At 43.5% G+C, this 26,117-nt stretch overlaps 1 protein-coding gene across 9 annotated transcripts in view; it reads left to right on the forward strand.

Annotated features, from left to right (window-relative positions):
* LOC131105410 (protein MTSS 1-like) overlaps window positions 1-25,475 on the forward strand; it is a 31,287-nt gene extending 5,812 nt beyond the window's left edge. The window contains exons 3-17 of one of the 9 annotated variants that reach the window (XM_058053483.1): window positions 738-811; window positions 13,715-13,799; window positions 14,921-15,012; window positions 15,152-15,226; window positions 15,697-15,708; window positions 18,224-18,381; window positions 18,484-18,591; window positions 18,689-18,786; window positions 19,611-19,740; window positions 20,734-20,850; window positions 21,329-21,553; window positions 21,731-21,964; window positions 22,102-22,261; window positions 22,352-22,627; window positions 23,061-25,475. In XM_058053483.1, the coding sequence (XP_057909466.1) occupies window positions 738-811; window positions 13,715-13,799; window positions 14,921-15,012; window positions 15,152-15,226; window positions 15,697-15,708; window positions 18,224-18,381; window positions 18,484-18,591; window positions 18,689-18,786; window positions 19,611-19,740; window positions 20,734-20,850; window positions 21,329-21,553; window positions 21,731-21,964; window positions 22,102-22,261; window positions 22,352-22,627; window positions 23,061-23,581 (2,365 nt within the window). In that variant the 3' untranslated portion in view covers window positions 23,582-25,475. Of the gene's footprint in view, window positions 1-737; window positions 812-13,714; window positions 13,800-14,920; window positions 15,013-15,151; window positions 15,227-15,696; window positions 15,709-18,223; window positions 18,382-18,483; window positions 18,592-18,688; window positions 18,787-19,478; window positions 19,741-20,733; window positions 20,851-21,328; window positions 21,554-21,730; window positions 21,965-22,101; window positions 22,262-22,351; window positions 22,628-23,060 lie in introns of all 9 variants that reach the window. The other 8 variants (XM_058053478.1, XM_058053479.1, XM_058053485.1 and 5 more) reach the window with 8 other exon arrangements.
* Window positions 25,476-26,117: the final 642 nt, after the last annotated feature.

Genomic DNA, 26,117 nt, shown 5'->3' on the forward strand with positions numbered 1-26,117 from the left:
TACAGCAAGGGTTCTTAACCTTTTTGATGTTGGGGTCCGATTTTTTTTCAGTGCAGAGTGGCCCGGGGCCCATTAAATATCAACACTGTAGATTTAATTGATCTCATTGATTTGTTTAACTCACAGTTTAAAAAGCTAACACCTGAATAAAGTTTAATGAATAATAACATGAATAATAACAAGATTTTTATTAAACCTATCTTAACTTTTGCTAATAATTCATGGAACAAATCAAGCAAGAAAAAAGGTAAAGGCTTAAGTCAGACTTACTAATTAAAAAAATAAATAAAGTGTAAATAAAGTGCAAATAACACAATAGCCTTACAATCAGCAAATAAATGTAACAATTGCTTCAGCAGTCTTCATTTTGACTTGGTAGAACCTTCATTCGCAAAGCCGTAGTTGAGCAGTCTGGATTGTACTTTTAGTGTACAAATTGGGAAAACTAAATTTCTCCATAAATAAACTTCTCCATTGCTAGTTGTAGTTGAATGTCTTCTTGGGATCTTCTGTGAGCTTGTTAAACAACTGACTCATCGCTTTTAACATTCTCCACACGGCAGGATACATTCAGGCTTTGACTTTGGCACCTGCTTATACTGGAGAACCGTCATTTGCCCTTTATTTTCCCAGAGTTCAGTCAGTATGTCCTATCCAACCTAGGACAGGTTGGAAGCACTACTCATGTTGCCATCAGCCGATGTGTTTTTGTAACTAAAGTTGCTTTTCTCTTTTAGGGCTAGCGTGCTTGCCTTGGCTGCCTTCTTGGATGCTTTTCAGAAAGTGGCTGACCTGGCTACCAATTCAAGAGGTAGGAATCTGCGTCATTCACCTTGTGCTTTTGCCCAAGCAGTGTAAAATGTCGGTGGTTGTGAATCACCTGTGCTTCACAATTGATTTATCAGAGTTTTCACATGAAACCCTGTCCAGGGCAGTCATGTTCTCTGCGCACCGCCCCCACCTCTAGCTCGTCCACATCTGGACTCTCAGATCCTTCAAGTATGTGTGTTTGAGAGCGAGAGACTACCTCCCGCTCCCTATTAATAGGAGCTGACACAGACACATACATTCATCACCCTACCTGCTGAAGTGGGCGAGAGAGAGAGTCGCTTGAGGAAGAGCTTGGGTTTTCTTTCATGGTTCCTTGTAAAATGCCCAGTAGTGATGTTTAAATTCCATTCTGTCAGTGTTTTGTGTCATCACTTATTGGATCATTTGTAACTAGTATATATTATGTCATCATTGGGTAATGTTAATAAGATGGTATTGAATACCAAAGAAAGACATTTTTACACCGTTGCCACCCCAATGCCACTGCCAAATGCCAAATGTCTTAATCATTTCAAAGACATCATAACGTGAGGATGCATATTTTTGATATCCAGTTAATCACATAACGGTAGATACAACATGTCTTTAGTGATTACTATAGTTTTGGGTGTAAAAGCCTCCTGTACTATGACTTACTGCATACTAGTTGTCACCAAAGCCTGCTGCTCTGTTAGAATTTTCAGAGTGTGTCGTGCATTTGATTTGAGAACAGCCATTACAGTATACTCAGTGAAAACATCAGCTCTCTGCCCTATGAAACATTGCTCCGCATGTGAGTACAGTATGTGATCTAGGTAGCTCTGACGTGGATGAGCATCGGTTTGGTTTTTATATCGTCATCAGATAAGTGTCCATTTGACGGTCAGTCAGCTAGAGCCTGCTGAGGTCACATAGTAGATGGATGATGACTTTACCCGTATCTTGTAGAAAAGGCAAGTTCATAACCACAGCAGTTGCACCAAGCAGTGCCGTTTCACTCAGTCATTAGACAAAATAAGGCACTAAAACAACTGATCCCCATCATACCACTGCCATACCTTTTGCACCCAGCCATTGAAGCACCAGGAAAGAAGCAGAGCTTACTGTTCAAAATGTATCTTATTGAGGCAAGCAGAACAAGAACTGTTAAAGTTTAGGTACCGTACTTCATTCATCACATGTACAATGTGCAGTAAGCAATGGGTGGCAACCGTGTGACGCCAACCGTGGATTCCAGATCTTGTCAGCACCTTTTCTCAATTAAGCTGATGGAAAATTAAGTGCAGATAGTTTTACTTGTGGAGGAAACTGGAGCACCTACGGCGAAAACCTGTGCAAACATGGAAAGAACATGGAACCTCCACACAGCAAGGCCCCAAAGTCAGATCCATGCTGTAATGGAATGTAATGTAATGGCAATGGGGCTGATAAAATGCTGTGGCAAAGACGTATATCATGATTGCATCACAGTCTGCCTGCCGCCTTTTGACGCTGTGACTCCTAATGTTATAACGATTGGCTAGTTGATCGATAGACTCTGAGGTTTACAGTAGGTGATCAGCTGATCTGCTGGGCTTGGGGTTGCCTGTGGCAGGGGCACCTCTGTGCCCGCTGCTGTGTGGTCCTCGATGCCCCTCTGCCCTAGTGGAGTGTGGTCTTTCGCCAGTCTCAGGGGTACCTACCTACCTACTTAAAAAAAAAAAAAATCTTTCGTCTATTCCTGCCAGCTTTGTGTTCATCTAAACAGGCCCAGGTTTCACACCGACTACATATAAATACATTGAGAAGTTATTTTGTAATTAAATATACAGACTGTCATTTGTAACATATTTGGTTTGTGTTGTACCGAAAGGTTTGTCCAATGTAAAAAAAAATACTGTGCTATATGATATATTTACCTGAAATGGCTGATCCCTACAACCGGTCATTTGGAAAGGAACATCTTGACACTAATCAGGGGTGCCCAAACCTTTTCATACCACTGTATTATAGAACTTCATATCCATTTTGGAAATTAGGACTATTATTTTATTATATCCCCATCGCCACGGCTTTAAAAAAAATCCTAGGGGAAACCCTGGGTAACTGTATAGTTGTTCTAGTAACAGCTAAACTAGCAGGTTGTGATACTTTAGATAGGGGATCATGTCAGCGGCAAGCAGATGCACAGAAGGTTGAAACAGCGCTTGGTTTCTTTTGCCAGCTGCTTTGATTCACATTGTAATATTTTTCATGGAAAATGGATAGTGAGTTTACTGCATCCTTTCAGATTTGAACGCATCAGGGACACAGAATGCAAACTTAGCAACATCACTGGTGTTTTTTTCGATTTGTAGTGAAGACAAATTGACTTTCTCATCATGATCTTCATTTTCTCAATGAACAGATTTCTTGCTTCTAACTGTGTGGCATTTCGAACAGACAGTCTTTCATGCACACAATGTTCCTGTGTGTGTACGCATACTCTTATATACAGTATGTGTAGATGTGAGTATATGCAAATGCTTATGCATCTACTAATCCCATTGCCCTGTCAGCGGCTCTACTTCAGGGTTGTTTTGACATGTCCGATTCTTTGGGGATGATAAAGATTCCTGGCTAAGGCTGGCATGTAGAAACATGTTCAAATTGGTTTTCCATCTAATATGGTCCTACAGATCAAATCTGCCTTTACAATTCATTGTACAACTGTGCCTCGTTTATGGCGGTGAATTGGTTCCAGACTGCAATAAGGTAACTCCAGCAAAGTAATCGGAATATGTTTGTAGTTGCAGCATAGGAACCTGTTTGACTTTCTAAATACGGGCTTTAACTAGGGATGAGCCCGATACCTGTTCTAAACAAATATTCGTTACGGGTATTTTTGCCGGATACAAGCATGAAACAAGTAAATTTGGTCATTATCCGAATTCACGTTTAAAGAAAATGCTCATTATGTATTCACTCACCGACTCTGCAAGCGGCGGCCACAGAGGAGCTGAGCGGCACCTTATTTGGCAAGTTAAAAAGGGCTGCTGTTTCATTGGTCACACTGCCTCCACTGTATGAGGTTTTCTTCAGCTCGCCTCTCTTTGGTTTGGATCTAAAGTTCCTTGGTGAACCCGTCTAACATACGCAGGCTTCTAGGCAGCCTTGTGTGGCGTCTGTCCCTCATGCATCAGGGATAGTAGCATGAGCGCTATTTTCCTTGAAATGTACTTATTTTATTCCAAGTCATCATGAAACCGGTGTACTACTTACAATAGAATCATTTTGTTCATTTTCAGTGACTGGCCACAACATTAGGCACGCCTCTGCCTGTATGGCTGTGGTCAAATATTACACCCCTCTCAATATGCTGCAGTATGCACGTTGTAATTAAGATATGCCTTAAGATATGCCTTTATTCGTCCCTCAGTGGGGGAAATTTGTAATCTCAAACTTCTTTCCTACGCCACACGTTTCACAAGAGTCGTGTACACGGCTTGTCACTGCCAGTGTTTTTTTTCCCGTCTTGGCCACTTAGCTTCAAGTACTGAACGCTGTGAGAAAAATACAGTGAACAAGGCTGACAGATGATTTCCCTGTTTGCCGTCATCGCATGTTTGCATGAATCACCAACTTCACACAGATCATGAAAACATAAGTACATAATAAGTCTGACACATCACTTACACACACAGTACACATACGTATAGCCGGATGATAATAATAACTATAGCAACTTCTGATGTCAATAATATACACATGTAAGCCCCACACATTTCTGGTTAAAACACTCCCACTTCCTTTTTATGCCCCGCCCAATCCGAATACAGATACGGACACAGATCATTTAGATGGGTGAACAGATACGGATACACATAGTGTACTACATTCAGTGTAAAGGTAATGTATATGTGATCCGTAGCCTGCTCATTAGCAATGTGCAATGTGAAGAAAGAATCACAGGAGACTGTGGTGACTGTAGTGGTGTTACTTTGGGTCTACGGGGAGAGTCTGGAACCAATTAACCGGACTATACAGGGTCATTGATGTAATGTACGTATATGTGAAATATACTTGGAGCCTGCTAATTGCTGCCATTGGTGTTTTTGTATCATGCAAGCATAATTATTACAGTAAAGCCTATGGTACAGTAAAGAGGCTACAATAATTGACAGTAAAATCCTGGGCAGCGGAGGGACCCATTTTACTATTAACATGAGACCTTACTTTCAGGCCACGTCTTTGTTGTGCTTAATGAGGGACCACATTAGGTAAAAGTTCTTGCAAGGCAGACGTGGGAAAGTTGAGTTCACTAATAGCACAGTTGAGTACACTAACAGCACAGAGTTCATTAAACAGCAACGTGAAACAGCAGGGTCTCAAACTCTAGAAGGGCTATATGAGGTTTGTAACGAGTGCGTGTCCGCATGAGCTCCATTCGATCCATCCAAAATTCTGCACACCAATTGTGCTTACACGTGCACAGAACCGTAGTCCACGTGTGTGCGAGTGAAACGGATCAAGTGTGTCAAGTTGATCAAGGTGTAGTGTGTGGAAGTGCTGGTGATTTCATGGGTACTTTAGGGTATTTTAGCAAAGCCCGTGCCATACTGTACATGTTTGCCCGATTATGTGCCATGTTTTATCAATGATTATGACTGATATCAATCAGCCATCTGCCACCTGTCAATCCTGTGACACAAATGCACTCATCACTGTCGACTAGAAATCTGCCTGCTTTCCTTGAACAAGCCGCTTTTTAAAATGGAATGACTGGAAGTTATTTCAGTTGTCTTTGTGATTGACTTCCATACAGCTCGATTTAAAAACCAAAAAAAAGTGTATGGGTGTGTCCTCCATGCCCTGCTCGGTTCACGACTTGGCCTCTTATTACAGAGCAGCCTCAGAGGCTGAAGTAGTCCACTGCCTCAATGCCCCCTTTGAATTGGCTCTGTCCTTTTTTGTGTGTGTACATTTTCTGTCCACTATCCAGCCCAGAATCTCGTTCCCCATACGATTTGCGTGGCTCTGAATCAAATCTCTGTTGTCCTGTGTCTGACCTGACCCCATCCCGAGAATCGTACAAATATCTGGACCAACAATTAAATCACTTAATGGGTTGAAAAACAGACAGGATCTTTGACAAACACAAGCTTGCGTTTAACTGGAATAGATTGTATTGTGTCTCATTTAATAACTGGCTTTCTGATCCTTGACAATGTACTTTTAACATCAATAAAAGGGCTATTTACCTCCAGGGCAGCACCAAAGATATGGTATTTAACAACATTGCCTTTGCATGATTCTGCAGCCTTCGTGTTCTTACATAACAGCTGCACTATGATGCAATTAATTCACAGATGGGCGCCAAAACGCCCTTGTCATAGAGTTTAGGGACACTAATGTGAGTGTCTGTAGGATGCTAGCTGCTCAGCATCAAGGACAAAGTAAAAAGACACACAGGTGAGTAGTGCTAGAAAGACTAAGAATATCTGTCAGTGTTTGTGGGTGTTGTCTCTGTTTGCACTGTTTTTGTTTAAACATCAACCTGGTCAGACCAGTGAAGCTCTTACAAGCGTCTATGTTGTCTTCACGTAAGTTTTGCTCTCTTTAATAAGTAACATTGAGCATTTAGACTGAAGACCACATTCCCCTTCTAACTCAACCCGCCATCCAACAATCCAGCCTCTGTTCTGTATGAGCACATAGACGGACTCACACTAGGTTGCACAGATATGGTGCTACCTTACAAGACCTTGACTGGAGCCCAAATAAAACAGAGGAGTATTAATCTGGCCGTGGTGAACGTGACTTTGACACCAACTTTGGCTTTCCATACAGACTACAGTGAAAGACTTTTTCCTCTTTTCCTTACTTCATCAACCACATTCTTTATTTCCTGGCCTTCTCCAGTGTTCACTCTCCTCTTTGTACTGGCACCCAGATCTGTCTACTTTCAGGCTTGCCAAGCCAGGTGTGACAGCTGAGACCCGGCTGTTGTGTATTTGGTTCATCACAAGGAACCGAAGGCTACAGCAAAAGCAGTCCAAGGTTGGAACAGGAGTAAAAGGTTTCATTTCAGGTTCTTGTGACCTCTTGGAGCACTCTTGGGGCTAATTCCTTCCAAATGTGCTTTTCATAGATACCCTACCAGAGGGGTGCATTTGTTGCCCGACATGCTCAAAAGTAGTTTTACAAATATTGCAGGACCATTATCTCAATGACTTGAATGGCGAGTAGGGCTGTCAAATGATTCAAATTTTTAATCAGATTATTCACAGATTTTTAATGCATTAATCATGATTAAACACATCAACAACTAATTCTCAAATATGCCCATTGTACCGCACTTAATGACTAGAAAGTACTAGAAAAGTACTAGAAAGTACTAACTAGAAAGTAGTATCATAATTGATGTTATATATCATTATGTATTAAGAGATCCAAATGAACTGACTATGCCAATCAAGCTAAAAACCACTTGTCTAATAATAGTCTATTGAATAGTAGTAGAACATTAGAATCCCACTTCTATACCAATAACTGTCTTATTATGAGCCATGAGGGGTTGGGTTCACAGACATCACGTAGTCTAAGGTAAATGTCTTTTTTTCCAGTGTCATTTCAGCATACGTAAATGTAGCAAACTCCACATCTGAATGAACCCTTTAGGAGCCGTCACCGGATATTCACCCCCCCATGTCGTACTATGGCATCACCAGTCTCAGAAATGACCAGGTGCCCGTCTCCACCATTTAGCTCATTTACTCTTTCTCATCTCTCAGCCAACACAGCCACCACCATCATCATCATCATTTACAGTGGGTCTTGCACACCACCCCACCTTCACCTTCATTAGAAGTGTATTTTTTCTGACACACGCATTCTGCCATTTCCATGTATTTTTTCCTCCATCTCCGCTATCCCCCCACCACCACCTCCAGCGCCATATCGGTGTGCGTTAATTACGCTAAAACATTTAACGTAATTAATCAAATAAATTAGTTACCGCTGTTAACGCGTTATTTTTGACAGCCCTAATGGCGACACAATATACTGTATACTGTATGCAATACTTCACCACATATACAGTAGCTGTTAAACAGCTCAGTTGGCAAGTTCACGTAGCTTCCAGTTTGCCGATTGTTCTTTCTTGTGCGATAGACTCTTTATGAAGCTCTCTGAATGAATGATCTGCTTGTGTGAAGCATTTCTGTCTGTGTGCGTGGGCGGGCGGATGGACATGGAGGGACAGTGGGTTGGATGTCTCTTTGACAATATCGGTGGCTTTCACACATTGATGGGCACGCATGCACGCACACACACACGCACACACACACACTCACACACACGTCAGCAAGCAAAGGCTCAGGAACAGTGGTGGGTGTGATGTGGTGGTCATTCTTACAAACAAGCCAGCGTAGTGTTGTGCAGACAAACTTCTTATTCTCTTCTATTTATCTGCTTTTAATTGTCACCATGCCAGGCTGGAGGGCTCGCACTGGAGGGCTCGCACTCTCTGTTTTAGAAAGACCCATTGACAACCAAGCAGTAAGGGCAGGAGGTTTCTCTTTCTTGCCTTTAGTCAATCTGATCAATTTTTACATCACTTTAAAGTCACTTTAATGCATGGCACAAGAACAGATGTTAGTCAGTTGATTGAAATGATAGTCTGTCGTTAATCCTTTGTTTGTGGAATGTGTGTCAGACCAGATAGGAAGATCACAAAAGTGGGACACCACAGCCTGAAAAAGCACAAGAGGGAGTCTCTAGGGCGATCTACCCCCCCTACGAGTCATTGCCTTTCTCTCACGATCCTTTTTCTGCATCATTCTCTCTATCAGACTTATTTGTTGTTACAAATGGAAGGACTTTGCTAACTGTGATCAGACCAACATTTATTCGTGTCACGTCTAATGCTGCCATTTGTTTATGCAGCAGGAATGTCATCGGCATTTTGTCCATGGCTGAAGCAAAGGAGTTCCAGTTTTTCTTTTTCCCTCGGGACGGCGCAGTAGAATAGCCACTTTTAAGGTCCATGGTACACGAGTTCACCAAAAAGCTGTTTTTCCACCGGGTACTTTCCCATGCAACATTCAATACTTTACTTTGAACATTTATTTTTGTCTTGACTTTGGCCGCTCATTGAACCAGCCAATTGCTTACTGACTGGATAAAGCCAGGCACTATGCTAGCATCATAGCACAACATTCCGAGAGGCATCATTATTATTATGGACAGCAGTATAGCTACAATTAGGCATTCATAACCTACACTTGCAATAGTAATTATTATTTAGTTGTTCTCCTACAACTGTGCTACTGAACATTTCTGTGTATTGTAAGATGTCCCTCTCAGTACGGCCAGTTGACGATTTGGACTGATGTTTCAAGGTGCATGGAATATTATAATATTATAATACACAGCTATATAAACATATTGAATACCAGAAGAAAGGTTAGACACTCATCTTTCATTGTTCCACCTTTTTTCATTTTTAGTAACATAGCTAAGTTTCAGCTAAATTTAGCGAAGTTTTCAACAAAAAAAAGCAGAAAAACAGATTTTGTGAAAAGATACATTTTACTTTGACACAAATTTAGCCATATTTACTGTATTTAGCCAGAAATATCTAAACAACCATACCACAGGATAAATAACACCCCAAAAATTAGTTTTAGATGAAAATAACAATTTAATTACAAATACAACACTATGAACTATTTACAGTTTTCACATTTGGAACTGAACTGTGTGTGTGCATTTCCCTTCCATGCGTAACCTACACGCTACACGCCTCCATGCTTTCCCACTTCCTGCTTGCTATGGAGCCTTTACTACATTGGAAAAATGCAATTTTTCACCATATTACGTTTTTGGGGGCTTAAAACTGCATTTAACATGATCTTTGCCTCTTGAGCAAAACAACGGATAAGGTGTATGCATACTGTACATCTTTGTATCTTTGCGACATCAATATTGGATTGGGACATCCCTAACTGGAATGCCACTGTCTTTGATCAGTTTTTACTTCAAATGTTGCGTAAACAGTCTTCAGAAGAGACAAGTCAATTGTACTGAACTTTCTTTAAGGCCCAGTGAGAATGCCAATCAAAGCAAACGACTTAATATGGAACGCTGACATTAGACTTTGCCTCAGATGTGCTTCTATATGCTTCAAAAGATGGTGCGTCTATACTGCTGCCTGCTGAAAGCACATTTAATAACAGTGTAGACACAAATATGGCTATTTCCAAATGATTTCAGATTTATGAGCTGCAGCGTACACCCTGACATTGAATTGTCAACAAAACAACGTCTCTTTCATCTCCTCAACTAACCTCCTCGTATTCCCCTCCCCCTTGGCTCCGCCTCTCCAGTCTTTTAACAACAGCTGCTGAGAGATGGGTTCAGGCAGTTTGGCTTTTTTGCATGTCAGCACCCGCCACCGTGCAGCAGGTGCGCGTGTGTGTTCCTTGCCCACAGCGGTGCATGTGTCGGTTCCCACCGAGACCAGACATTCGGACTGTCGAGTGAGTGGGATGCCGGAGTAAAACCGCTAAGGAAGCTGTCTGTCTGTCATTAGATGTCTTAAGAGGGCAACAGCATTCAGGACAACATATACTGTAGACCGGGTTATTATTCCCAAAGGCCTTGTCCTCATTTCAATGCCATCATACGCCTCTGTTAACGTTGCCCTTTTAATTGTCATTCGAGCCACAGAAACACTCACCCTCTCTTTTGGGCGACATCATTGTCTAGCACACTGACACCTAAGACTGCTCCAAAGTGAATGTGTCGTGTGTGACAGACAAGCAGAGATGTTTTCAGATGCCACCGGAATGCCCAGAATGTGTAGTGACGGACCACCACAAAAATGCCTTTATTGTTGTCACTCAGATACTGTATTTGCAGTGAGCATTCCTGCTACTATTGTTCACAGACACAAATCAATGTGTCCACTTGAGGCTGGGTCCACCTCCGTTTTATTTATATTTCAAAAACATTTAGACTGGCCACTGCTAGCTTTGAAGGCCAACATAAGGAGACCCTCTTCTTTGGTGAACCCCCCACACCCACGGCTCTCTAATTAGTGAACATATCAGTGTACCTCAGTCCAGATGGGTGTGTGTGTTTAAATCTAGCTGTATGGTCTCTAGTCTCTTATCAGTGTAACCGCTGGCCCACACTTAACGGCAAACATCTGCTGCTATACACGATGTTGGGGTGAAGCCAACCCCCGTGTTCTGGAAGCAGGTCGACTCTCTTAGTCCAGCATGCATCATTCTGACACGGTCTCACTCATGCTATGATGTAGCGGGGAAGAAATGGACTGAAATTTTAATCCCACTCTCATAGAAAGAGAGATAATACAGCAATCACACTGGCTTCCTATTGTATTGATTCTTCCATTTGGGTCACATTCTGTCAGCCTCAAGGCTATTGTCCGAGACACAAACACTGGAATAAAAGTCCTTTTTTCCTCTACCCTGTATAATTAGCATGTAGTTTTAGAAAGTGTTCTATATAAAGTAGACAATCAGACATGCAAACATGTTATTGTTGAAAGCGCAGTGTCACATTCCTAGGACCAATACAGAAGGCTGATGAAGGCATGGACATACGTACCCTACACAACTTGGTAAGTCAAGATCATGCTGGCAGTGGACCGTTGGAGTCTTTCAGAACACAAAAACCATTCTGTGGCCTATTTTGATCTTTGTTTCCTCTTTAGTTTTACCATTTGCCATTCCAGTCAGTTTGTTTTGGGGGGTTTTCCAAGTGTAAGTTTACACTATTGCACACTTGCACGCAAAAATGAGGCTTATCGTGCTTGTGAGTGTGTGAGTTTTTTTCCAATCGGTTAATGTCGGTGGTGCGGGTATAATTACAAGCCTGCAAAATAGCATGTCTCATTGCAGCTATTTCTCGTGACTGCCAACGACTCCACTGCACATACACACATACTGTATATCAGCGGGCTGGTCTTGTCTGGTGCTTGTGCCAGAGTGTTTTTGTAGGTTTGTGTTGATGTGCTATTTCTAGAGATCACTTGGTGTTGTGTTTACAGCCGCTTTTGTGCTTTAAGTCCATCCATCCATTTTCTATGTCGATTATCCTCACTGCGGAGGGGGTACGCTGGAGCCTATCCCAGCTGACTTTGGGTGAGAGGCGGGGTCCACCCCGGACTGGTGGCCAGCCAATCCCAGGGCACATATAGACAAACAACCATTCCCCCCCACATTCATACCAATGGACAATTTGGAGTGGCCAATCAAGCTAGCATGTTTTTGGAATGTGGGAGGAAACCGCAGTACCCGGAGAAAAACCGCGCATGCAAGGGGAGAACATGCAAACTCCACACAGAGATGGCAAGCAGAGAATCTTCCCCATTCCCCCTTCCTCACTGTGTGGCCGACATGCTAACCACTAGGCCACCGTGCGGCCGTGATTGAAGTCAAAATGTTCATTTGTATATACCCGCTGTAAATGAATGCTTAAGTCACTTGCACTATACACAGAACACATGAACGACATGAATAACAGCAATAAACCCATACAGTACAAACACCATTTTTAAACATGGGGACAAACATCAATTTACGACCGGCCAGTCGAGAAGGTATTCGACAACAGGTTGAAAAATATCCAAATATGAAATATAGGTGCAAAGCAAATTTGTTCTCGATCAGAAATCCCTCCACACTCCTCACCACAGCCCAGCTTTACACAGGTGCCGTTTCTATGGAAACCGGCAGTCATTGCAGAGGCCATAAGGATGGGGCAATTCTGATTTCAACAGGCAGTTTCACAGACGTCATATTTGCAAATTACCATTAGCTAACAAGTTGGCAACTATTCCACACACACAAATCAGTTTGCTAAGCGCAGTCTTGCTAGGTATAGGGCGCGTTGCAGCAAGCCAACTGCGGTCCTTTCATATGCTTCATATCAAATCCAGATGTACGGGTGTGGTAGTAAAAAAGAAATGATCAACTGAAACCTAACTCTTCCCCCGACACTGCACACTTCAGCTGCTCAATTACTGTGCAATGAATAGCTTTTGCCAGTACTAACACTTTTTGAGGCGCTGGAAGCCTCCCTGTGGTACTCCAACATCTGTCAGCCCCACCTTCAAGAATAATATGACTTCTCGTGATGGATAGATGGATGATAGGATGGAGTAATGGATGGAAGGCAGCCTTAAAACCTTTATTGTACTTTGTAGGTTGTACTTCTCATGCATAATTTTGTTTCAAATGATTGTGATCATATCCTCAATTGGACCGACATGAATGGTTTTATTGTTGTTGTTTTCAACCTTTGAGCGTATTTTGGCATGTGGCACAAAGCACGAACAGTGCTGACAGCAGAAGGACTTTCTCTGCTGGAGGGACACACAAGTTCCTCCAAGAGCCCGTCGCCCCTCACGGCTTTCTCCCTCATGCAAACACAAAGTCACACAGACGTAAAGATATGCAGACACAGTCCCGCTGAGAAACTTGCATACTGAGCAGCCACACAAAGGTTCTGTCAATCACCATAAAGTCTGCATAGAAGCCCAGCCCGAGGTCTTCCTAAGGATGGAAAGCCACACTAGTCCAATTCCAATTCTCGTCATGTTTCCAGGCTTCATTAGTCATGTCACGTTAATACCCGTATGCGAAAGAATTAGATTTAAGAATTGTGCGTTTCGAGATTATGATCGGAAACAGGGATTGACTATAGATACGTTATGGTGTGGTAAAAATGACGAGGATCACACAATTAAAACCTTCAATGCAGCAATTCTATCTACTGATGCTGGCATTTGGGCCCATATTGTGTTCAAAAACAGTCTTGAACTCCTTTGAAGTAAACACTGGATTTATCAGACATTACTCAGAAATGTAGTGCAATGCCCTGTTCTGATGATGTTGTTTGTATTGTCTTTCAGGAGGAACGAGAGACATCGGATCAGCTCTGACCAGGATGTGCATGAGACATCGCAGCATCGAAGCTAAATTCAAACAGTTCTCCATGTAAGGAAGCCACTTTGTCTGTGGCACCGCTCTCCCATCATTTCTCTCTGCTCAAGTACTACAAGCCCGACATTTATTTACATGCCAGACTGTTTTGGTCTGTGCTTGGTTGGTCTGTACGAGGGTGTAGGTACAGGAGGTATGTACCATCAAGCCTCACGCCATGGAGCCTGTAGTAGTGCAACACATTTGGTGTTCTTCGACTCTCGCAGTGCCATTCAATACAAGAGATAGCACATGTGACGCGGTTATAGCCGCCAAGTGTTGATGTCATGTGGTACTTGTGTGTGAGAATGCCCCCTGTAGTTCTTTACTGGGAAAGAGACCATTGGTCTGGCAACAGGCATCTATAACGTTTCATACACTGCATAGCTGTTTCCCTTTCGCACACACACATTACCTAGACAAGAGGCTCTAATTTTGGATGGCATTTCAGCAGATTCCTCTTGGATCTCCGCAGCAGGGCCTGTACAAGGGTGGGGGCACCACCCACCCCACCCACTGACAGAGAAGTGTCTGCAAGAGAGCGGTGGTGTCTAATTTTAGTTATATGCACTAAGCCTGCAGCTGCTGAGCACTCGCAGCTTCTTTATCACGCTCCTAAATGCGCGTCCCAGGACTGGCACAGTTGGGTAATGATTGACAGATAGGACTGCACAAGCTCCTAACATCCCCTTGTGACACAGTCGCATACAAACGACACTGTCGCCCAGCCTCCGGTCTGTTAATGATTGGCAGACTAACGATACGAGATAGCCAGAGGACACACACCTAATGGTTGTAATGCCCGATTGCCTGTCTGATACTTACTTACTTACGGCATCGGGTCCAACATAAGAAGGTTCTACAGCTTGTATGTTGACCATTGGGATCACACTTGGATAAAAACTTGTTGTAATTCAGCCAAACTGGAAGGTTTTTGAGCACAAACTGACTTATTAAGGTCATGTCACAGCATCGCACTAGGATTCAGGTCAGGACTTTAACTAGGCCACTCCAAAGTACAAATAATTGTGTACATTTCTAAATAAGTATTTGCAGAAATTCACTTGTCACGGTAAGGCCTGGAACCAATTCCAAGTGTGGGATTACTGTAACTATTTTTTCACTGATTTCAACAGGACCTTCCTGGAGGCTCTGATCAACCCCCTACAAGATCAAATGGAGGAGTGGAAAAGAGGCGTCAACACCTTGGACAAGGACCATGCCAAAGGTATAGCAGCTACTGTAGACCTCATCATTTTGAAGCAGGGCGGGATCAGAATTAGATTGTAATCTGCTCTGGCTTTGATGGCCATGTCTGTGAATGTACAAAAATATATGCAAGTGTTTCATATGTTTGTCTAAACTAGAATATAAGAGAGCTCGACAGGAGATCAAGAAAAAGTCATCAGACACGCTGAAGCTTCAGAAGAAAGCAAAGAAAGGTAAAAAGGTTATTTTCATTTTAAAGCCTAAGGTTTTGGAATAAATCCTTCACAAATTAGGATCACGCTAACTTGTGCAGAAGAGCTTTGTTCTGACTGATGAAGACTTTTGGTACAGATCCGGTGCAGCTAAACATGACCTTACTTGGTAGCATGCGCAGGGCAGTGGGGTCTACTCCTCACTTCTCCAAACACATGCACCTCCATCGAAAAACCATAAAACATAAAACAGCCAGGCCAAATTCGCTTCCACTTTGTTTTGTGATGTTTGGATTGAGGTTCTAAAAACATTCCATCAGTCAGTATTTGAATTGTACAAGCCGTACAGCAGATTTGCTGAATGTGATGCCACACCGACACGTCATCAGTTTAGTTTAGAGTTTAGTGGTGGCATATTTTCAGTTGACTTTTTTTCTCTCCTTGTCTTCATGCATTTGTGATGCCACCCTTCTCTTCCTGCTGCTCTGCAGCTGACACTTTTGGTAAGTCAGTCAATACACAGAGGTAGCACTGGCTCCATCGTGAATAAATCATCACCATCTATCATTTAGCTCCCCCACTGACATCCCCTCTTTCATGTAAGGTCTTTGGTTTCCACGGCTAGGTTCATAGCATGTAGGCATCTTGTCCAAGGTAACACCGACCCAGCCGCTGCCTCTTTAATGCATCTTCCTGTGCCTCTTTTTCTTTGTCTTGTTGTGACTCTTCTCATTCATGCTGTATGTAGACCTGAAGGTCAGACCATCCAGTTACCCTGGCATCCAGGCTCCATATTGCTAAGAAGCTATTGCTACAGAAGCCCGCGATGGGGTCAAAACACCCTTCAAAAGAAAAATGTTTACCCAAGTCGAGACGCGTGTTCGGGAGATTTGAGTGAAAACAGAAGTGGAAGGTACAGCAATGCAGACCCTCCTATCCTTGAAAGTGGCCTCACTCACCTACCTTGTTCATAAGTAAGGTAGTGAACATCAGCAAAGAGTCTTTATCCAGTGAAGAAGCCAACAACGATGAATATTGGTTGGCTTCTTCACTACTTGGCTGTAACTCCAATACCCAGAAACTCCGGATACCCAGTCTTGTGACAAACAGCCCATAATAATACATTTTATTTGTATAAAATGTAATATGACTGTAGCGTCATGTAATCACAGCTGCAGTTGCAGTATTCTGGGGAGTAGTATTATTATCGTGATTATTTACAGATCAAATCCAACATGGTAGGACCCAGTTATGATGGGTAGTTGTCCCTCACCTCTTGGTATTTCACGGCTTCACTTTGTCACGGTTTTTCACAAATATATTAAGAAATAATGCTGTTTTGTGGTTGAATACTATTATTCATTAAAATAAAATATGCATAATGAAGCACATTTTTGCCAAAATGAAGCATTTTCAAGCATAAGAGTGGCTAAATGAACTACAATACAGATATGAGGTATTCTGAAGATGCTGTGAATGATATGTCACGTTGTATCAGTAATGTTACTGTAATGTTTGCTGGGACGTGTTCACACCAGACAGGCTTTTATTCCAGGTCAAAGAAGCGCTGGTGAACCATACCATTTATGTCAAATACCCATACTAGTCTGAATCACATTCAGAAGTACACAGGTTGGGGGGGTTGCTCACATGAGTGGAAAGCAAACAAATGACTCAAATGGATCATTTTGAACCCTGGGGCTCAGTTATACAACTAGATCATCACAGAAACTTACAATGTAATCAGAAACCTGTCTGTATAATGTTTGTATACTGAAACCATGTACATGTACTGTGTGTTGTCTCTATTATTTTTGAACTGTACCCTCGGAAGGTAAATGTTGTAAATATTAGGCCATTAACAGTCTGTCTGTCTTTATCCGTGTAAGCATCCCATTATATTTGATAGCTCTCAGGATTCAGGAGCAGTATTCATTGTCTGTATTGCTTGTCATCACGAGGTAGAAATATATCTGCCAAAATTATTTGACATTTACAGTCTGTTGCGATTTCCTTGCTCTAAGTAAAAACACCATATGTAAAGACCTAAAACAGCCAAGACGTAGGTAGGTCGGTCGGTAGGTAGGCACCTTTTCATCCCCATGGGGAGGTTTGATATATAGTGACGTTTGCACTATATATTTATTGACTTCACTTGTCACCCCTCATGAATGTCTGTTGTAATGTAATCCGGTGCATAATGATCTTTTGCTTTTCTGTGGCCAGGTATGAAGATGGAGGATTCCCAAAGCCTCATTACGTATTCTATAGAGTGAATTTGTCATTGCAACTGTACTCCTTTACTTGTGACTCACATTGACAAGGTCACAGGTGCTCCAACAGCGCCAGTTGGGTTTCTTTGCCCAGACACAAAATCAGATAGACCTCAGTGTTGTTCACTGAGAGTTTAACCTCGGCGCATCAAAAACATGCCAATGTGCTGCCAATTGTACGTCCCAACCTTTCTGCTTCTATTGAGACTTAGTAGTTTTTTAGTAGTCAAGGTATTCAACGTCCCTCTGAGCTATATCTAGAAACAGCCTAGGTTTGAAGGGCTTGACGAGGAGTACACACAATCAGAAGACACTTAAGTGCCAAAATGCTTCCTCACGTAGGACTGACAGGGAGAAGTGAAGTGGGTAGTAAGTAGTCCATGCTATCACACTAACTTCTCAAATGGTCCCCCCCCCCGCAACGGGGGCCTGCAAGAGGCTTTTTCATTTCAGTGCAGACCTACCAACATGTACAAATGTATGGTACTCAACATGCAATTTGACTCTTGCATATGCTTCTATGCTCTCTATTTTGTTGCATTTTCCTGCTTTCATTTTCAGTCCGTACAGTACCGATAAATGAAGAATTATCACTTTCTCTAGTATTTCTAAACAACTCTGTTCCTTGGGGGGGCATGACAGAAAATAATAGATATTTATTGAATCTATTTAATAATATATATATACTGAAGATGTTTTGTCTCACGTTATGAAAAGGTTAGGTCATGTGTGTTTCATGTTGCAGGTCGCGGCGATATCCTGCCCCAGTTGGACAGCGCAATGCAGGATGTCAGCGATAAATACATTCTTTTGGAAGATATTGAGAAGCACGCCCTGAGGAAGGCCCTCATAGAGGAGAGACAGAGGTTCTGCTGCTTTGTAGCCATGCTGCGGCCCGTGGTGGTGGGTACAATGTTTGGCTCATTGCTGCTTCAGGTTTCACGCTCAATTATTTTTCAACTCTTTTACACCTCCGTGGGACCACCAACTGCCTGATGGGTGCAGGATGAAGAGATTTCGATGTTGGGAGAGGTCACCCATCTGCAGGCAATCTCTGAAGACCTCAAATCTCTGACCTCAGACCCGCACAAGCTTCCCCCAGCCAGTGAACAAGTGAGACATCCAATAGGCATTTTTTTGCTTTGTGCATCTTTTGTGTTGCAGTTTGTTTTAGATGTTGTTTTATAAGGACTGTGTCTATTCCAACCAGGTCATCTTGGACCTGAAAGGTGCAGACTATACTTGGTCGTACCAAACTCCACCCTCTTCACCCAGCACCACGACGTCCAGGAAGTCCAGCATGTGCAGGTAAACACAAATACCACCTTGATTTCTGGCATTGTTTCCATCCTTTATTGAACCATTTTTTGTTACAAAAACCTCAGGACACGCCACCAAACATCACAAAAAGTATATGTGCTATGTGATATCTTATGCCCCCCCCCCCGCCATCCATTTCATTCTTCTACCTGTCGCTAGACCTGTCAGGCATAGATAAATGAACAACAATGCATTATTTGTTGCAAATAAATAACTGTTGGACCTGATCAGTGAAATTGGCTGATTCCTAAAATCTTTTCTCCACCGAAAACATCTTTCACTTGTGCTCCCAAATGGAGCATCCGTGCTACTATTGAACTGTTGTCTTCCCTTTGTAACTGACACTATTAACAGTTCACTCTGGCCAAAACTATTGTCTAACTAATGCTGTGTTAAAATGGTGACACAAGATCCCCACACATATTACGAGCCCCTCTCCTACGTAACGTTTGAGCGCTTTATATGTCAATATGTTGGTGTCGGGACGTGGATTAAGCTTTGCTTGTCCTGTATCGGTGGTTACATGTTGGGCTGCGTTCATTATTTCCTAACCTTGTTCCTCCTCACTCCCCCAAATCCCTGCCTTCCTCCCTCGTTTCTCTTTTTTCATCAACCTTTTATTCAAACTCCACCCTTATATTCTCCTCTTTGGGTGTCCTTGATCTCCTTGCTCCACGTAGTCTGAACAGTGCTAACAGTAGCGACTCCAGGGGATCCAGTGGCTCTCACTCTCATTCTCCTTCCTCCTCTTCTTCCTCCTCTTCCTCACACCACCTCTTCCACAACCATCAAACCCGCCACCGGTACCGCAGCTCCACGCTGTCCCAGCAGGCCCCGGCCCGCCTCTCCAGCATCTCCTCCCACGACTCTGGCTTCATCTCGTCATCGCTCGACCAGTACGCATCTTCCAAGTCGTCCTCGCCGATGCCCACTGAAAGCAAGGTGAGGGGGACAAAAATCTACACACTCTTCCTCCGAATGACTTATCTAACATGTAGGTAAGACATGTAAACAATCTACACACTCTTACTCCGAATGACTTATCTAACATGTAGGTAAGACATGTAAACAATCTACACACTCTTACTCCGAATGACTTATCTAACATGTAGGTAAGACATGTAAACAATCTACACACTCTTACTCCGAATGACTTATCTAACATGTAGGTAAGACATGTAAACAATCTACACACTCTTACTCCGAATGACTTATCTAACATGTAGGTAAGACATGTAAACAATCTACACACTCTTACTCCGAATGACTTATCTAACATGTAGGTAAGATTAACAATACAAAAGGCTTTCCCGTCCGCTGTGGCAGACTGTGGTTTGGAGAGGCAAGCCTCGGGACTTAACATTTGACTACTTGGAGTGCACCTCTATCTACAACTCACATTGTGAGTGCTAGGTGGCTCTGTACGGGCTTAGTGTGGTTCGGGATAAACCATAAACCAACCAGGCTCCCCCAACAAAACGTGTACCATCCAGTGAATCTGTTTTTACAAGTTAACGTCCAAACGCTTCATTATGCTGCTGTGCAGATGAGGCGCTGACAAACTGGGTTCCTTGCTTTAGATCAGATAGGTGACTCGGGAGTATCAGATTTATTCAAATAGACACGGGTTGATCGTTCGTTGTCTTCAAAATCACCAATTGCATGTTTTAAGAATAAGGAATTTTCCAAAGCAGAGGGATCTTCAAGCTCTCTTCAATCCTCCAGCAGGCCTATTAACACCATGCCACATCAGAGCGACAATGCATGTCATGGACTAATGACTCCCACGTGGCCGCACCTCCGACTAACTGCTGAGAATTACGTTGCCTGTGCCATCTAACGTACTGCTTGTAACGCTGACATGTCCGTTTGCCCGTCTCCACGTGTCTGTCCCTCTGCCACCTGCTTTGGTCCCGCTTGCTGCCGTTGTCCCAGCCTTGTGCCAGTTCCAGCTCCTCTGATGTGTCAGAGTGTGGGCAGCTTCACGGGGACTTCACCAGTGAACCCCATTCCCTAGCAGCTGCCGCCACACCTCCGCACACTGCTGACCAGGTGAAACCCCCTCTTCCCCCACCCCCTCTTATGCAACAATGTTCTGTTGTACTGGTAGCCCTGCTTCATCCTACTGAACCTCATAGTGAACATCGCACCCACTTGGCTTCCCAAACACCACAAACCACCTGAGATCACTAGACCGCTAGAACTAGAGCAGAATGGAGTGCACTACTTGTCCACCACCAGTAGAGGTGCTGTTGAGTCTTTTTGCAATATAAACACATCAATTGTGGACAAAATCATATTAAATAGTGACAATATATACATTTGTCAATCAACAAAATAACCAAGGAATCGGAACCCCATACCATTGCCATACCTTGTTTACTTAGTTTTTTATTCTTTTACTTGTCTTGGGTATTTGGATGATTTCCATTGTGTACATTTTTATTCTTCCATCTTATCATTTCAATCATTCATCCCGTTGTTTTTTTCTGTCATGTCTTTCTGTTATCCTCCCACCGACATACGCAAGCAGCTCTCCAATGGCTTTGACCACCACGGCCCAGCCAACCCCCCCTGCAATGGTGTGAGCCTGTGCTCCAGCACAACCTTCCCTTCCTTCCCTCCATCCTCCACTTCCTCCTCCTGCCCCACACCATCATGGTCACGTCCCGCCTCAGCACTGCTGCCAGACTTCCCCCACCACTGCCCGATGGGCTCTCTCATGGTGCCTTCCTCTCGCGTCCCCAGCTGGAAGGTTGGTCCGAAGACCATTGTATTTGACTCGTCCGGGGTCTGGTCTACATGTCATCCTTTTTACCTTTTGTTTATTCATTGTCGTTTGCCATCATTTAAACGGATTGCACAGAAGGAGAAGTATTCCTGTGAGTCCATTCTGATCAGAACACTGACTGACTCGACTGTTTTTTACCAGGACTGGGCAAAGCCAGGACCATATGACCAGCCCATGGTCAACACACTGCGCAAGAAGAAAGACAAGGGGCCACCAGCTGTAGTGGACTATAATGGTGGTACGGGCACTGAAAGCACTGCACCGCAAAACCTTTCAACCCGTACCCCTACCCCAACCCCTACCCCAGCTCCAGCTGAATTGCAGACGCCCCAAAAAGCTTCAGTCCAAGGGAGGAACAGGACAGCACCAGTTGAGGTCACTTCAGTCTTTCTCAGCCAACACAGATTCTGTCTCGTCATTGTCGCTCTTCTTCATCTTCACTAAGTTCTACTGTGATATATATGTAGTAACACTTGCAGAGCTGAGTACTCAAGCTATATTGATGCCTCCAGGCTGCTGAATTTGAGGCCCAGGATGAACTGGCTCTAGCCCTATCAAGAGGCCTGGAACTGGACACACAGAGGTCCAGTCGGGACTCAATACAGTGCTCAAGCGGATACAACACTCAGACCAACACACCCTGCTGCTCTGAGGACACAATACCCTCCCAAGGTAACGCGCAGTACTCAAGTACCCAAGCAGTCACAGCAACACTTGCTATATATATTGTATATTGATTTCTCTTCATTGGTCCCCCTCCAGTGTCAGATTATGACTATTTCTCCATGGCTGGGGACCAGGAGCCTGAGCTGCAGCACTCCGACTTTGACAAGTCATCCACCATCCCCAGAAACAGCGATCTCGGCCAGTCCTACCGACGCATGTTTCAGACCAAGCGGCCTGCCTCAACGGCCGGCCTGCCAAGCGCACAGGGTCCTTATCCGGCACAGGCGGGCTACCCCGATGGATCTCATCCCTCCACACCCACCCACATGGGGACGCTTACCGCCACTGGTCCTTATCCTCCTACTCCGACAGGTACACACTCGGCTCACACAGTCCACTCGCAGTCCTCATCTTTTTATGACACGTTTGCACCTGCTTTGGACTGATGGATTTAGAAGATGCAGCAGGGTTTCCTTAGGATTGTTTGACGCTGTGGTGGTCGACTGCATGGGAGGCGGACTGCCGCCGCCGCCGCATCGCCGTGGCACCAATCCATTTATTTAACATTTCCATTTACTGTCGCTGATGATGTCAACATTGGGGTGGGCTTCAAGAAGAACTGCATGAATGAACTTGAATACTTTTCTCTCAGCTTGTACTCCCTCTCCTCATCTGTCAAGCGCACGTTGTGAAATGTTTTTATGATATTTGACGTTAATATTTGAAACTTATTGTGGTCAATTTGTAAATAATAGCAATAGAATACAAATAAAAACTCAAGTCTAATAGTTGTCTTTCTTTACAGGCAATTCACATCATGGCTTTTACTCTGGATCCCACAATTCCTCTGGCTCCTATTCCACGGGGCACGGTCCAATCATTGTTACCCCTGGCGTCGCCACAATCCGCCGCACTCCCTCCTCAAAACCCTCGTCCCGCCGTGCAGGCTCACTTGTAGGTGCAGGTCCGGTTTCTGTTCGCACAAGCGTCATCCCGGTCAAAATTCCAACCGTGCCTGACATGCCGGGGGTGGTGAATGGGAGCAGGAGCGGAGAGGAGCTAGGAAGACAGAGTTCAGATTCTCTCGCATTTCCAGGAGGTGAGAAGGCTGGCACACTGCCCGTGGCGTCTTGGAGCGGTCAGGCTTCGACCAATCCTCCCACCACCCCGCTGTCCCACCAGCTGGCCCAGCAGCACCCTCACAGTGAGCCAGGAGGAGACGAGGCAGGCGTGGGGGCAGATGGCAACATGTTGATGGCCATCCGCAAGGGTGTCAAGCTCAAGAGGACCCTCACCAATGACCGCTCTGCACCCCGCGTTGCGTAACGTCAGCGACATCCTTCACAGGGTTCAGTTCCCTCACGGACATTTGGGTTGTTGGTTTACTCGACAACCAAATTTCAGTTGTTTTATGTGCCGCATTTGCTGCTGGAGTGAGAACACCTCCTGTCGTATGCCCACCGGTAAATCCCGTGCCATGAGTCAAGCAACGTTTCTCAGAAGATGTTAAAGTTGGACATTTTGTGACAAAGAACGGACGTGTTTTTGCCGATTTGAGTCCATAGCTGTGCAATTACAGAGTTCATGACAGAGGATGATGTGTCCCTGACACGACTGACAATTAGATGGACAGCACGCCTGCTATTCTAGTTATCATTTAGCATCACATGGCGGATGCTCTTGTTTAAAGGGAAACACATTCACGTGCTCTTTACTGACTTGTTGCCGTATGTCCGTGATTTGTAAACATTTGTTGCCAAAAAGCGTGTTGCTGCTTCTCACCTTAACTTGGATGAACTCGTGCTTCTCCACGGTGCCGACTTTTTTTTAAGAATCCTCCCTTTAAGTAGTTTTAATATCGTGTGGCAGCACAATGTCAGCCTCGTTTTACAAAGTAAGTTCTTGATGTACATGCACCGTTGCCTTTGGGATACCACCACATTTGAACTCTTCTAGTCTAATATGAGCTAAAATATCTCATGCTGAGCTTTGGATGTTAGCATTTATGAATTGGCTTCTTTTCTCTAGCATTAATTAGCCATACTGCCACATCCAGCAGAGCGATATAGAGCATAAAGCTTACTAATGTCATGTCATGTAAAAACAATGGAACAAATCGAATCAACACTTAGAAACTAATTAGGAAGAGGGCGTTAATACAACAGCATGTAGCATTGGTTAGATTTGCCCATCTGTCGCGTGTGGAAACTTGGTGTTGGAGTCGTAGCATTAGCCGACCAGACACGTCCTGTGTGTACAATCACAACAATGTCATTGGTATTATCTCACAAATACACAAATACTGTGGCTGTCTTTTTCTACCCACAAGATGACGTCACACTGTTTGTGTTTGAATTTCACTTCAACACTGTGAGAGCATGCTGACCTAACGATGCATAAGAATTGTAAATATTTAACTGTCGGAGCATTTTAATTTATTTTCTCCATGTTTATTTTGTACTCCCCCGTAACACGGTAGCTCTGTTCACGCACCCACGGTCTGATGTGTGATGAATGCCATTCTAGCAACACCGATGCTTGCTATGAATGACTTTGGGTCCCTTATTTCACTCCGACACGTATAAACTAGAATTGATCAGAGCTGGCCGCCTAGAAAGTACATCACCACTATAATAGTACTACGGGTTGCTGTGAAAGCTCACAGATACTGGCTTTGTAATGGAGATACTGTACTTCATCGGTATTACTCCTGAGGTGGAGACATCAAGAGCATGTAGGCCTACTCTAACCTGACTTACTTTCCCAAAGTTATACGCTATAATGAGTTAGAATCGAACGCTTAGGAAGGGTGGCAATGAACGAAGGCATCTGAATCCGTTGATTTGACCAACAATGAACAATTTACCTCCATACTGTTACATTTCAATGGCTGTACAGGTGAAACGATGACTTATGTCAATATTGTTGTAACCCTGTCCACTTGTCCCCTTGTCTAAAACTCGTATTATCCACCTGAAATGTTTATATTTACATGACCACTATAGCAATGATATAGTATCAGAGTTCCTTGTTGTCTGCATATCTAGTGGAATAATAAGGCTATACTGAACATTCTGCTCAGAGAGTTGACCTATTTACCTGTCCCTGCACAGTTCAACAGGCAAGGATGCAATTTATTCCCAATAGTTCGTGGTTGTTGACAGCTTTAGCAATATAATAAAAATAAGAAATTGAATGGTCTTGTGAATGAATATGTCTACTCTATTTATTTGTATATTTTCCTTCTTTTCGTTGTTTTTTAGTGTTTTCATTTTGTTCTGCTTCATTAGCCATTACTGCACAAATCACAACACATTATTATTATGGCCACCGGGGGTCACTGTTTTCCGCTGCCTGCATGGTTGAGCAAAATAGATACAAATAGATCGGTTATGCAAATAGATACTCTATTGAGCTCCAGGAGAAATTCACAATTAAAAATGCATTAATTATCCCGTCAGAAAAATATTCATATTAAGAAGAAATCATCATGTGGATTTTCCATAACATTCGAGACTTACCAGTGTTGTGTGGAAACCTCCCTGGTGGAGTGACGTGTTTAAAGTAGGCAGGATTGTGGCCAGGCCCAGTCCTACATACTGTTAAATGATGTTAAACTATAATATTCCGACAGGTAGCTTTAAACTTTAAATAAATACTACATTTTAATCGCAGAAAGGGTGCGTATTGGTTTAAAAGTCTGCCAAATGCGACTATCCTGTTTTCTTGCAGCTGTGCAATGTCAAAACTCTCGCAATGAAAAGATGGAAATCAACACTCACTGAACGTGTGTACGTCGGGAGGTGACGTCATGAGCACGCGCGGAAAAAAGCTGCTCTCTCATTGGTCACTTCTGCGGTCG

The sequence above is a fragment of the Doryrhamphus excisus genome, chromosome 17 (assembly GCF_030265055.1).
Source record: "Doryrhamphus excisus isolate RoL2022-K1 chromosome 17, RoL_Dexc_1.0, whole genome shotgun sequence".
In the NCBI taxonomy this organism is placed as follows: domain Eukaryota; kingdom Metazoa; phylum Chordata; class Actinopteri; order Syngnathiformes; family Syngnathidae; genus Doryrhamphus; species Doryrhamphus excisus.